At 44.6% G+C, this 14881-nt stretch overlaps 1 protein-coding gene across 1 annotated transcript; it reads right to left on the bottom strand.

Annotated features, from left to right (window-relative positions):
• Nucleotides 1-270: 270 nt before the first annotated feature.
• RCAN2 (regulator of calcineurin 2) lies at nucleotides 271-10679 on the bottom strand (the record flags this gene model as incomplete). The annotated part of the gene is made up of 3 exons (XM_010192770.1): nucleotides 271-590; nucleotides 8456-8627; nucleotides 10506-10679. Coding segments are annotated over 3 exons (507 nt in total), but the record flags the coding sequence as incomplete, so codon positions are not given.
• Between the last annotated feature and the right edge of the window lie 4202 nt (nucleotides 10680-14881).

The raw sequence follows: 14881 nt of genomic DNA, 5'->3' as shown, positions 1-14881 counted from the left end.
GGAGAAGACTAAAGTCTGCTGGGGAACCGAGGAGGGCAGAGGAGCACTTGATGAAGGGCACTAGCACATGTTCTGGGAGTCCGAACATCAAGCCTGATATCGGCCTAATTGCCCACCCTGAACAATCTCTCTGTTAATGGTGTTTCAGCATGCAAACCACAGCTGTGAAAAAATCCTCAGACTGAAACCCTCCCTTGTTCCTTCAGCCTGGTTTTGTCCTTTCCTGAAAAATCTGTTAGTTGGTGTGTGATATGGTTACATTTACAATTTCCTAGCCCTTTAATTACATAGGCTTGATTACTGTGAAGGGATTTCAATGAGTTGAATGTCCTGGTACTCAGAAGGCAATGGCTGCCTTTCAACGAAACGAAGCAAACAAAACCCAAGAGCTGTGCTGGAGGAGAGAAGTGCCGCTTCTGCCGGAGAGGCTCAGTTAGATACAGGCGGTGGCAGACCAGGGCGCCGGGTTTGAATGATTTTTGGCTTTGGAGAATTCTTTGGGTCCTCATCTTCTTCCATGTCGCTGTCGCAGACGTGCACTACCACACTGGGAGTGGACTCTGTTCCTGCGTGCAGCTCGTACTTCTCTCCTGGAAGCAGAAATAAATCGTTAGACCAAAGGATCACGGTCTGAGTAGCGGCTCAGACCATGGCACTTTTGGATTGCAGAATATTCCTGTGTCTGGATAGGGCAGCTGAGCGTGTGCTGCTCCCAGGTGCAGGTGAGGGCAAGCATGGCTCAACTGTATCAGCTGTCACAGCAGATTTTGGGGATCCTGTCTCCAGGGCAGGGATCACTGGTCTGTAAAGCAGAATGAAACACATTGGGGTCTATAATAATGTTGTGCACCAGTATTAGTGCCAGCAGCGCTAAAATAACAAGGAAACAAAAAAAGAGTATGAAGAGGAGAGGCAACATAGAAGTTCATGGTTAGGAAGGGGGAGTGGAATCCAACCCATCAAACGTTTGGTCTGAAGTCATGTCACACCTCTTGGCCTGGGTCTATTCTTTTGGTTTTCAGTCTAGCCTGGCTCCAGCACCATTTAAAATCCACTCCATTCTGCAACTCCAGACAGACATCACCACTTGGTCCAATTGCTCCAGAACTCAAAAAATACACCTGGCTGCTCCAGACAGATTTTGATATTCAAAGCTCTTTAGCTCTGTAACAAATTCTGCCTCTACCGATGAATTACCATCTATTAATGCTCATTGGCAGTCTAAACACTTAAACAGGACATTAGATTTTCTAACTCTGAACATTCCTTATTCAAGCCTCCACCCAGCACTCCTGTGAGGAAGAGGAATATGGGTTAGGTGATCACCTGCAAGAGTCCACAGGCAAACCAAGGAAAACCAGGATCAGACACAGGACTTTCAGACCTGCATTCAGGCTGCCAGCACTACACGTGTTTTGGGTTGGACACTGGATGTAAGCATTGATTATTAAATTGCAAGGCATTAATTTAAGACTGTGAAGAAATAAATGCTTTAACAGTGACATTTCTGACAGGATGAACTGGTCTTTCAGAAGTGACAAGCACCCGTTCGCAGCACTAGAAACCATTCCAGATAATGCACTGCCTCCCCATTTGGACTATTTGTCACCGCTCCCATCTCCAAGACCCACAAGCCGCAGCTAAATGAAAACAAGCTTACACTGACCACATGCACACCTGATAGCTTGGATTTACTTCTTTTTCTACAAGACTGCTCTATTTTGCATATTGCCTGCAAAATATTCTGAGATGAGGAAGGCGAGGTCCCTGTATGCGTCGCTGAGCTGTGTTTGTGGCACAGCTCCATCTCAGGCAGTGCTGGGTGGCGTAGGATGAAGGTGAAGTAGCAGTCCTTACCTCACAGCACTTGTTTGTTCGTGTGACTAATTCCGATTTTTATTTATTAGCAACTCTGTGGCAGAGCAGTTCCCGTGAGGAAGGGACTGCAGGTTTGGCCCCGCATTAGCACTCGCAGTGCTGGGACTGACATCATCTGCTATTTATGCTGACAAATTCTTGGTCCAAATACAACTGGGTGGCTGGGGACTAGAGGACATGCTGCATTTTTGCCTAAAAAATAGGAGTCAACCAGTGAATAATAGCTGTAAGTCAGGCAACTCGCTGTGAGAAATATTTTACTGCTGTGATACCATTAATGTTGACATTTAACTGCTCTATTTTTGGCAGCCTTCCCTCTGAATCCAAATCGAGCAAAGCCCGACAGGTCTTGCTGATAGGCTAAAATATATAAAAAGAGAAATCGCTCGGTTGTGCCGCGTTGAGAAATTCTATGGCTTTTCTTTGCCTATTTTCCCCGGGGGCTTCAGCTAATTTCTCAGCTCTGGGCTGACGTCAATGCCGCCAAGCAGCACCGAGGGCCGCATTGGTCACTGTCAGCCGCTCTGCAGCGCCGGGCCCTTTTCTCGCACACCAGCGCCGCCGAGTAAATCAGATTCACCGCCCTCTTAAAAGGTAATAATCCCAGTTCAAATGCCACGTTCTTTTACTGCTCAGACCTTTCCCAGAAGGACTCTGAACACCGGAAATAAGTACAGACGCAAGGAAGAATACTCGGCTGCCTCTGGCACAAGTAACGGCAACGGCATTTAATGTCACTTTGCAAATCAAAATGTGATGCGCTCATAAATTAGGTTTTTAATGCATACAGTTATTTCTGAGCAGAAATGAGCTGCAGACTCGGTTCTGAACTCACAATTATTCATGCCTGTGGCTCAAACTGCAGAAAAACCTTTTTATGGCTGAGCTAGGAACAGGACAACGGTAAACACGGGATTTTTATACAGCTGTATCTTGTTCCAAAATGTAACCGTTGTCTGCAGAAAAATACTACGGTAATAAGTACAAAATAAAAAATCCAGTAGAGCTTGACTACCCCTTCCTTTCTGCTTTTTTACTATGTTATTTTTCCTTTCCTTTTAACACCACCTCCATAAATAAAAATAAAAATTGAGCTGAATCCGCAGCACTTAAGCTACTGGAGTAATGGCTGAATCACTGCAGTTACTTAACTAACTTACTTACTTAAGTCATTACTTACTAATTACACTGCTTACAAGGTACAGCTTGTCCAAGCTACGGGTAGCAAGTTGAGTTGGTGCAGTTAGGACTCCCCAGCCTCTGCAGTTAATACCACTCAAGCATTGGTCCAGTTTTCTCTCTCGGCCGTCTCTGATGCTGCCTCCTTTGCCTTCTCAGGCCCTGCATCGCCCCACAGCCCCCCTGCTTCTCTCCCTGAACCAAGAACCAAGCTGTCGCACCTCCACCACACAGATTTGTCTGAAAATGTTCCTAACAGACCCCTGAAAATAGCAGTGCTGTTCCTCCATTCATTTGCTTCGCCTAAGAAAAAAATAGGAAATGGAAGTTTCACCGTTCAGCGATGGGCTCAGCTGCTTTTGTGTCACTTGGCACTGCCTTTTGTGACCATGTTAACCTCAGGTAAACACACAGCCTCAGGTGATGACCACAACAGCCCAAAATCAACTTACAATATTTCAGCATTAAAATCAATGCCATGTGATTTTACGCATCAGCGCTAGGACCTGTCCTTGATGCTGCATCTCTTGTCTAACGAGGCTCTCTTGTCCAGCAAAGAATATGCTCGTACACTCAGGTGATAATGAAGAAATGGCAATGATGCTGCGCAGCCACCTCATCCTCATCCCTGGTTCTGACTCATGATCAAAGGTTAACGGGTTCAGAGATGGCCATTCCACGTTAAATGTGTCACTAAAAGGTAAAAATCCCTTCCACTTACATTCTCTTCATCCAAGTGCTTTACAAATAATATGGTGCAAATAATAAGTGGTCCTTTGTCTAAGTGCATGTTTATCTATTGCTTATCTGCCTGTCCCTCCACCCCCTTTTTAATCCTCTCTGGAAGTCACCTGAAGTATTTACTGCTTCCTTTGAATCAGCGAGAACAAACATGAGAGTCTGAAAATACCTGGGCATAAAAAACATGCGGTGCAAGACAAGGTTTGCAATCCCTGTGTGCAGCACTTACTGGGCAGGGCCCTGCTCTGCCCTGTTTTCCCCTTCCCTGTGCAAGGGGGAGCCAAACCCAGGGAGGAACAGGGGCAAGAGCTACGCATCCTCCTCAAGAAGCCCAGCCAGAGCATGGCGGGAACAGCTACATCCCAATTGCTCAGAGCCAAAAATGCAACCCTCACCCAAGCCCTCCTTGGACCACTCATCATCCGCAGACCCAGCAGCCAAGTGGCACAGACTGGTGCAGGTCGCCTCTGTGTCCCAAGAGGAAACGCTGTTGACTTGAGAGCCGTGTAACAATTCAGAATGGTGCTTTCACAATGTGAAAAATGTATTTTACATGACCTGGAGCGTAGCCTGAGGGCATTTAAGGAGGTGCAAAGCCTACTGGAATGCTGATGAGGGATGGGAAACGTGAATCAAGGCCTTGAGAGAAAGGCAACTTTGGCAACCGCTCTATGGGCAGCAGGCAGGGGTTGAGATTGGGAAGGGGAGGTTGGGGTGGTTCCTGGGATGCTGGGGAAAGGGACTTTGAAGTGCAGAGTTAGAAAGTGAGGGAGTACAGGGCAGTCTGCTGAGAAGAATTATCCTTGTTACTGATAGAGGCTGGGAGATGATGTGCTGGAAAGCAGCCCTGAGGAACAGGACTTGAGAGCACCGGTGGATGAGAAGCTGGACGTGAGCTACCAATGTGCACCTGCAGCCCAGAAACCAACGGCATCCTGGGCTGCATCACAAGAAATGTAGCCAGCAGGGCCAGGGAGGGGATTCTGCCCCTCTGCTCTGCTCTGGTGAGACCTCACCTGGATACTGCATCCAGCTTTGGAGTCTCCAGCACAAAAAGGACACTGAAGTGCTGGAGCTGGTCCAGAGGAGGCCACAAAGATGATCCAAGGGCTGGAGCAGCTCTCCTAAGAAGACAGCTGAGAGAGTTGGGGTTGTTCTGCCTAGAAAAGAGAAGGCTCCAAGGAGACCTTATAGCAACCTTCTAATACCTGAAAGGTACCTATAAGAAATCTGGGGAAGAGCTGTTCACTGGGGCATGGAGCGATAGGACGAGGGGTAATGGTTTTAAACTAGAAAAGGGGAGATTTAGGTTGGATATCAGGAAAAAGTTCATCACTATGAGGGTGGTAGATCATGGCACAGGTTGCCCAGAGAGGTGGTGGAGGCCCCATCCCTGGAGATATTCAAGGCCATGCTTGATGGGGCTGTGAGCAACCTGATCTGGTACCAATGTCCCTGCTCACTGCAGGGGTTGGACTGGATGAGCTTTAAAGGTCCCTTCCAGCCCAACACATCCTGTGATTCTATGTTTCTAAGAAATTGGAGTGACGGGTTTGAAAGAGGCAATGGAGAAGGAGGGAAGCAATAGGCAGGCTTTGGGGTGGATAGGGAAAGGGCAGGACTGCTTTCCAGAAAAGAAAGGGCTTATTCTGGTGCCATTCGGATGGTGTGTACAATGGCAGAGTAAATGTTGCTGCCTTTTCTGTGAGAGGAGCAGCTCTGCTGTTCTGTCCATAGCCTGGACCTGGAGATTCCCCCAGCCCTTACAAACATTTCTCCTATAAATTTATTTCCTGTGTTCCTCAGTGGGATGAAACTATGACTTTATAAAATGTTATGGAAAAGACATGAGGGCCTAGACCAGACAACAGCTTGGTCAGTTGCAAGCGTATGAGTAGGAAAGAGTTGGGTTCAAGTCAGGCCACCCTGGTGCAGTGCAACGCCTCTGTATCTCCATGAGTATTTTAAACCACTGGAAGTTGTCTTGGCAGCAGAAGCGTTTTTCATCAAGGAGATTAATGAGCACACTTCTTTATTTGCAATATATTGAAAAAATGGCAGGCTGGTGGTCAGGACCAAGCGCAGCCACAGCTGCTGGCTCTGACTGCTCCGTGGCGTTCTGTTCACGCCTCATTTAAAGCTCAATTTCTGCGTCTGCGGAAAGTGAGAATGCACATCAATCAACCAGAAATCTAATTAAATATGCCATGGGCTTCCCTAAGAAGTAAATGCACCCTCACCGATCTCAATTTAACGTCGAAGGACCAAAAGGCAGCTTCCTTTTGTGTACAGCAAAAAAGTCTTTCCCTTAGACCTCTGAGATGCCAGAAGTCACTGCTGCAGCCACGAGGACGCATACAAAATTAGTACCTGTCCCAAAACCGAGCTTGGAAAAAGACAGCACATGGCAATTCTGTCAACTAACTTCTGGCCTATTCATATTATTTTGGAGCGAATCTCCCAGCCTTTGCACCCAGGCTCAGTTTTAGTCTCTAGTTTTGTGGCGATGATGGTTCTGGCAGCGTGCTGTGAAATGGGAGAGTGGCGTGGGTCCATGTCCAAGCTGTGTACCTGTCTCACATTGCCACTGAAATGAGTCAGTAAAACTGAGGATACACAAAGAAACTGTTCACAATTTACACACTCAAACGAGCTGGACCTCAGATATTCATCTGACCAAATCAATGTATTTAATACAGCAGAGATTCCTCACAAGTTCAGGACGGGGAAGTCAGGCTCAGAGTTGTGTAAACACTTGTGCCAGTGAGGACTTTTTGATGGCTGCTAAGCCATAGTTCCTTTTTTATGGCGTTTTTTTGTTTGAATTTTAAAAAAATCTATCTGAGCTGAGGCTAAGAGTGTTATTTGATGTATCACAGCATGTTTTACTGATGTGATACTGACAAATGAGTTTTGGTGGGATTTGTTCTTCAATGAAATTCTAAACATAGTAAATGCACAACCGAGAGCTGCAACGCTATTTTCAAAGCGCCACTGCAGTTAAACTAAAATTGATCTCTCTAACGAGTGCTAAAAATAGAAAGAAGAGAGCACTGAATGACTTTTCATATTGCTCCCTGCAGGCTCCTTAAATACGGGTGAATATGACCTTCACGCAAAGCTGTCCTGCAGTGTGGGGCAATGAGTGATATTTCACATTCCACTGCTCTAGAGCAGCCATTGATTTATTACCCAGCTGGCCAGGGAATTCGTTTCCATGTTTCCATTTATAACAGTGCTGCTTCAAAGGGGAAAAAAAAAAAGGAGCTTTTTTTGGTTTTCTTGTATTCAGCAGTTTAGAAGCAAAGCACCAATTCTGGAAACAATAGTATGCAATAGAGTACGGAGCATTACACCTGACAGCCCTTTTCTATGGGCTTTCCGCTATTTTGCTGATGTATATTTTGCCCCTCTGTGAGAGATCCCTGGTGAAAAAGATAGGAGATCACAGAATCACAGAATCACAGAACGTTAGGGATTGGAAGGGACCTCAAAAGATCATCTAGTCCAATCCCCTAGGAGATGATCCTGCGAATGCTGTGCATCACGACACGTCTCTTCCTGCACCCCACGCACCTCAGCTCTGGGTGCAGTTACACAAAAGCCCCAGTGATGGGGATGTCTGCAACTGGAAACCAGTCTCAGACCAGGAAAGTGGCATCTTCAGTACAGCTGAGGAGAAAACGATTCTCTCATCCCACAGGAATTTCAAAAATAACCTCTGATAAATGCTCATGAGCTCACTCCCCTCAGTTGTTATTAGATTGGCTATGAAGTGTTTTATTTCAGTATGAAAATAATTTAACAAGCTATTTCTTCATATCGTGTACGAATGTAAATGAGATTTAATTTCTAAACGATACTGCTTAGACCTGAAACTGGCACCTTCTCCATTTTGACAATTTTAAAAGAGGATGCTTTAACGGCTTTGAAAGAAAATGATTTGTAAAGATGATTTAATAAAATCAATAGCAATTCTCTCCTCTGAAAAGTTTTGGCTTCATCAGATGAGCATTTTCTAAGGGAAAGCACTGTTTTGAAAATCCCAGCTAGCTTTAGTTCCTGGAATTAGCTGAAGATGGGAAGACAGAAGAAAGTCCATCCGCATTATCCATGGATATCCATCCTGTTTTGATAGAGGCTACAACATCTTCACAGTTTTCAACAGAAAATGGGCAGGGATCGGGGAACGGCTGTTCTATCGACAAACTTGTTAACATGAGAGATTTTCCACTCTGGTGGAGACGCAGCGATGCCGAAATATCAGACAAGGTATTCTGCATCTTGGAAAGCAGTGCTGGGCAGAAGTGATTTAAAGCAAAACCTCCTCAAGTCCATGGACAGGCATCTGTCCAGTCCTCACACAAACCATCGGTTGTCTCATCTAAGCACAAACCCAAGCACAATAAATCGCTTACCCAAGCTCAGATCCGCTCTTCAATCACACAGCACTCGCAAGCTGCAGACATAATTCTGCAGGTACATATGGTAAAACTCATCCTTAAGCAAAGGACCAGTTGACACGCATCAACCTAAATCCAAAGATTTAATGCACCTTACAGCCTTTATGCCAACTTCCTCTACAGTTATTAGCTACGCTGCTATTTCTCATTTGCTTTTTCTGACGCATTTTTTTATACAAGGACCACAAACTTACCTGGTCCTAGCTTAGAAACTGCATAAAGGAGGTCGTAGTTGATGACAGGCGTTGCATCATCTATTGGCTGCCACCCTACAGGTGGGGAGGCTGGAGGCGAGATGAGAAACTGTTTTGCAGGCTGTGGCGGTGCCAAATGCAGCTTGTCTCCATCTGTCTCGGAGGTCTGGATCTTTAAAGCATAACAAAGACACTGTTTAGCATGGGATGGGCAAATGGGATGATTACTCGAATCGCACAGGCAGGGTTTCAGCATCAGTCTCAGCAGAGAAGGCCTGCAGATGGATTTCATCTCAACCTTACAGATGGCTCCTCTACAGTAAATACACTGCAGGAGGCTGTTATACGAGCAAAGCGACAAGGTTTGTGACTACTGTATATGTTCTCTGAGGATAAATGCAAAGCTCTGGTATCCACAGCTGCTCGTTTGGGTATTTCTGAGGCTGAAAAGATACTGTAGTGATCTACTGGCCTAAACTCCTAAATAAAGACAGACATTAGACAAGAAACCAGTAACTCCTGCTTCAAGGCCTTATCAATACTTCAGAAAGATTTCTGAAGATTTGACTTTTTTAGCTGAAGTGATAAAGGAATCTACCATCTCCCCAATCATTTGTAACGAATTGTTCTCGTTTTATTTCCATCCTGAGTTACCTAGTTTAATTCCTGCTTTTCTCTGGTACATTAAAGAAGCCTCAACATAAATGAGTTATTCTGCAGCCATACCTGAGCAAGTCGACAAACACCTGGGGCCCAGAAGAATAAATCACATTTATAAATGACATTTGTATGACAGCAAGCCTGACACAGCACCCTGCTATACTGGAATGGATTTTGCAGAGCCAGTTTCGGTCTTGCAAGCCCATGTTCCCCAAAACTTCTGGTTCTGAAAGTGCTTATTCAGTCTGGCTCAGACCCATATAAACCTACACTGCTCCAGACACTGCTCCGCTTCCAAATCCTCACTCCTCGGACACCACTAATGAGCTCTTTTAAGGCTGGAGAGCATAGAGTAGCAACCTAAATGGCTTTGAAGGAAATCAGCTTAAGCATGGAAACTAATCACTATTATGCACATTTTTCTTTTTCTTGTGTTATCCTAAGTTTTCAATTAACCTCTTGATTGTGCACTCAGCATGAAATGATTCTCAGATCTGCTTAACAGCAGGTTTTGAAACCTTTCAGAAAAAAGGTCAGAGCCAGATCTAGGAGATTAAGACACAGACAACGGAATTGGGGCAGATTTTCAACACCTAAATCCAACCGTAAGTTCTTCTGAACTCATCTAACCCATTATGCATATTTTTATTTCATAACTGTAGTTTCCCATCCTTCTGAGGCTCTGCTTCTCCCTAGGCTCAAACCAGCCTTTATTCTGACCAGGCTGTAGAGGCTCAAAATTTAACTGCCTCTAAGATTTGACAGATACCTCCCTCCCCTTCCTCTATCCTGGCTGGGCCTAGCACTCACCCAGGCTGGGGGGGATCTGGGTTGTCTCTTTCTTGGCCAAGAAGAACTGAACCCGTCTGACGCTTCAACAGATGGATAACATCATCTACGTTCCCAGGCTGGGGGTGTTGTTCTGCCCCTACCATCTTCCTTTTACTCGAACATAATAAATTCCTTTTAGAAAATTCATACATGTATTCAGTAAGGAAAAAAAGGCAGGAGGAAGCCTGACTGTGGCTCCAGGTTGCAGTCAAATAAGTAATTCAGACCTACCGTCTTAATGAACGTATGACACTTCACATAACTGCTAGTTTTATGGTTAGTTTAGAGAGTTACCCAGAGAAAACACCCAGTGTTATAAATCAGTTTTAAGCTATGTAATTTCTGTGTGCTGAATAAACAACTCGGGTCCTGAGTGGTCCTTTAAATTTCCTGCAGACCCCTGGGCAGGTAAAGCTTGGCAACAAAAGAACGTTTGAGCACTCTTTTAGCAGAGAGATTTGTCACGGGAGAAACCTTTATTACTTTTATTCAGTGTTACTGCGCAGTATTTCTATAAAAGCTACGCACTAACATAGAAGTAAATGCCAGATTTCATTACCTGTGCAAAATACAACTTTAACTTCTTCCCTCTGAACTGTGTTTCATGCAGCTCTATCCTGGCACGAGCAGCGGATTTGGGACTACTGAAGTTTATCCGCACGCGCCTGAAGCTTTTAAAGAGCTGGAACGTCACGCAGTCATCGTAGGCACGGAACAAGCCTTCAAACTTCTCCTGCAAATGAAAAAGAAATAATGCTGGAGATTAACTCTGATTAACCCAGCAGCTACTGAATTTCTCAGAGAAGTTACGCAAACTTGTGACAACGATTTACAAAACAAAGCTGCCAAGGGCACATGACTGAAAACACCAGACAACGGTGGTTTCATCTGCACAAAAGCAACCATTGTGCTGAACGACAACGGAGTCAGCAAAGTCAGGCCCACCCTAACTGAGGGTTGCATTCACATCAACACTGCAGCGTCATTTTGTATCGCGTGTTGTGTTTCTCTGGCTGTTTTGTCATTTAAATACTTCAGGTGGATATACACTGACGCCTTGAGCGTTCCTGTAGCAGCAGAGAAAGAAGTTAGAAAACTGAAAACAGTGACCTCTGCCAAAGACAAATGTCAGGCTGAAAAACGTGTGGCTGCAGAACTCCATGTTCAGAGGGACACGACACAAATACAGACATTTTAACACTGTAGAAGAAGGATCTGAAATGCAGCACAGCTGTGGACCTAGAAATCACCAGAAATTCAAGGTGTCAGCAGCCCTGGAGGCTCCGGCTCTCTCTGCAGTTTCTCTGTAAGCCATGTGTGCACACAGAGGACTTTGCCACACCATTTCATACACTGAGGGCTATTATGTCAGGTGATGTATAATAATATGTCAGGTTACTGCATAATTACAATAACCTGTCGTTTCCTTTCGAGTAAGCATGTTTTTATGTATTTTAAATACAACTTCTCTTCTCAACTGGGAAAACAATTTCTGATCCCTCAGAGTGGATAACTGGTAGAGGCTGCAGGAGCACAAACAGAACATGCAGTTAATGTAATCTCATCAATCCTTCAGTTCTCATCTGTTGATCTTTCAAGCACGACAAAGAAGCCCAAACTTAGAAAAACGCATCCTGAAGCACTGGGGAGCACTGACAGCGCTGTGGAAGTGCCTGCTATCAGCACGATGTGTTTGTCAAAGGGTTAACCAGGAAAACAGAGGAGTTTTGTGGCAAGGAGGATGAAACACGACCGCGCATGTACCAGAGCTCCTTTCATTCCCTGCCAACTCTGTGGTCTCCTTCCCCATAACCGATAGCCCATCTCTGGCAGCCTCTCAAAGGAACCTCCCTGCGGTCTGTTAAGCTTTCGTGATTTTCATTTCATTTCGCCTGACCTCACTCACCTCTTCCTCCCACCGCAGGAGACACTTCGGAGGAAACAGAAAAAGAAAATGAAAAGAGAGGAGAGAGCTCCGTGGTTTGGTTGAGGGCGAATAAAGACAAGCAGCAATGCCACAGACAGCGTGAAGTCGATAGGTTTATACAAGCGGGTCTGGTCATACCCCCTAATGTTCAAATTGTCAGCGTTTCACACCTCAGTTATGTCTTTTAACTGCTTCGCTTACTTTTTTGCAAAATTTCATTTTCCTGAGCAGAAGTCTCCATCCAGTGACACTTGTGTAAAGGTCAGCCAAAAGCTGCACTCGTCTCAGTCCTCTCCTGCCGGGAATTTTGATGCCCCAACCTTCCCAGTGACCAGGGAAGGGAAAGAAACAGGGGACCAGCATACATGTGGAACAGAAACATGCAGTGCTGTGCATAACCTAAATAAAAGATAATGGTGACTAATTAAAGCTTATGTCTAATATCACCTGTTTCTGACTTCTTCAGTACTTTCTTGAAGGAAACAAACTTAAATACATATATACGAGATATCAAGGTATTTATATTTTATATCTATATATATATATATGGGGGATGAGATATCAAGGATTTATATTTTTTATATATACAAACACACATACATACATATATATATATATATATATATATGAGATGATCAAGGTATTATAACAGAAGTCACATGATTAAAAACTAAGCAGTAAGGTGAACGTTTCCTTGCCCCCTGTAGCAACTCTCAGTTTCCCCACAACTCAACAATAAAATAATTCATTGTGTAACAAAATCTTCGACCAACCGTGGATGAAACCATGCATGGACCTGTCTGGACACTAAGAAGTATCTATTATTATTTAAGAGTCTCCTATTATCCTATTTATTAGGATATTATCCTAATTATCCTATTTATTTATTAGAAAATTATCCTATTTATTAGGAAACAGATTCTCTGTTCTGAATGGACACAGCAGACTTTCCTGCACTGGCCAGCCCTGCGTGCCTGCCCTCTTCGTGCACCACATACACAACAACCCAAAACCCTGATCTTGCTTTGGGACATAACGCAAAGGAAGGGAGGACGTGATTTCAGACGCGGGTCCAAGAACAGCGAGCGCAGGGAACGTTCTGGGCACATTTCTGGACAATACTGAGTCACTCATTAGGCACCGAAAGGGACAGATGGGAGCATCTCTAAATAAAGCTGATTAAGTACTGGACGCCAAGTGCAATACTGGGAGAACATTAAAGCGCTAGGGACTTTATTCTGCTTACTTTTCAATTTGATACGGGTGCAGCTTTAGGGATTCAGCTTTGATTAACACTCCTAAAAATGCTGGGGGCGGGAGAAGTGAAATCAAGCCCTTTATTTAATATTAATACAGGGTAGGATATCCACCGTGGGGACGCATCTACTGCACCGACTGAAACTGCATCTGCCATTAAAAAGTTTCATACCTCTGAATTTTCCTCCATTTTCAGCTGATTATAATAACGACCTCAGCAGAGGGCATTAATCATCAACTGCAGCTAGCGGCCCTCAGCTGCACTTTGAGCCATCCCAACTCCTCCCAGCTTGATATTAATTCCCAGGAAACGCCTTACGCCTTAATTGCTATTGCCTGTGACTTCTAATATCTGCTGAATGGACTGATCTGGATAAAAGTCTTTCAGAGTCATTCCAATCTATAAGAAAATGTATCATATACATTTTAAAGACCTAAGCAAATTCTCTCCCTTTCAAGTTTTGTGGATAAATTATTCAAGACAACTAATCCCCTCAATTCTGGACTTTAAAAGCGCTTTTAGGATTCGGTATTTTTAAAATGCTTTTAGAAAATAAGGCTTTAAACACACTGAATACTTTGGAAACTCCTGAATAAAAAAATAAAGACGTGTCCAAAGTTAAGCAGCAGAGTTGCTACTCTTAAAAAGTCAAAATGCAGAATGCCCTGAGTTATACATTTATTTCTGGGATTTTGGCATGGCTTTATCCATCCCAACTATGTCTCCGTGAGAGATTAATGCTCAGGCAAATGTGAGCAGCCTTCATTTGACCAATACTGCAGAAATTCTCACTCTTCCTCCTGGTCTCTGTGCCCTCTCTTCATTTCGCTGTTCCTTTACCCAACACTGGGCATTTTTGCCCAGTTCTTTCCTAACGTCAGCTCCCATTTCCACCTCTACCCGTTTCTAGAGTTGGGTTTATTTTTACATTAACAAAATTAGCACAACGTAGGAACAGAGGACAAACAGAGCACCATCCCATGAGGAAAGGAGCATCAAAGCAGCAGACAGAAGGTAAAAGCCTCGGTGCACAAGGGCAAAGCTATGCATTCCTCGGCTGAAAACTATTTCTGCTGCTAAATGGGAGCTCACCTGGGAACAAAGATCCTTTAAGTCATGCGATAAAAGCGATCAGTGAAATGCAGCCATAAGGAGGCAAATAAAATACTGGATGTATCTGGAAAAGTATTTCCATTAAAGGAAAGGTATTAACAACGTTATACAGAGCACTATCACAGCTCATTAAAAATAGAGGTTTTCTTGCCTGTACCCCACATAGATTAGGCCACAGAATCACAGAATATCAGGAGTTGGAAGGGACCTCGAAAGCTCATCCAGTCCAACCCCTGCCAGAGCAGGATCACCCAGACCAGGTCACACAGGAACACATCCAGGCGGGTTTTGAATGTCTCCGGAGAAGGAGACTCCACAACCTCTCTGGGCAGCCTGGGCCAGTGCTCTGTAACCCTCACAGTAAAAAAGTTTTTCCTCATGTTCAGACTGAACCTCCTATGCTCCAGCTTGTTCCCATTGCCCCTTGTCCTGGCATTGGCTGTCACAGAGCAGAGCCTGGCTCCTTCCTCCTGACACTCGCCCTTTACAAATTTATAAACATGAATGAGGTCACCCCTCAGTCTCCTCTTCTCCAAGCTAAAGAGACCCAGCTCCCTCAGCCGCTCCTCATAAGGGAGATGCTCCACTCCCTCCATCATCTTTGTAGCCCTACGCTGGACTCTCTCCAGCAGTTCCC

Source organism: Mesitornis unicolor, unplaced genomic scaffold (assembly GCF_000695765.1).
Source record: "Mesitornis unicolor isolate BGI_N332 unplaced genomic scaffold, ASM69576v1 scaffold2909, whole genome shotgun sequence".
NCBI classification, from domain to species: domain Eukaryota; kingdom Metazoa; phylum Chordata; class Aves; order Mesitornithiformes; family Mesitornithidae; genus Mesitornis; species Mesitornis unicolor.
The sequence above is the reverse complement of the archived record's forward strand: the minus strand, read 5'-3'. Positions and strand labels throughout refer to the sequence as shown.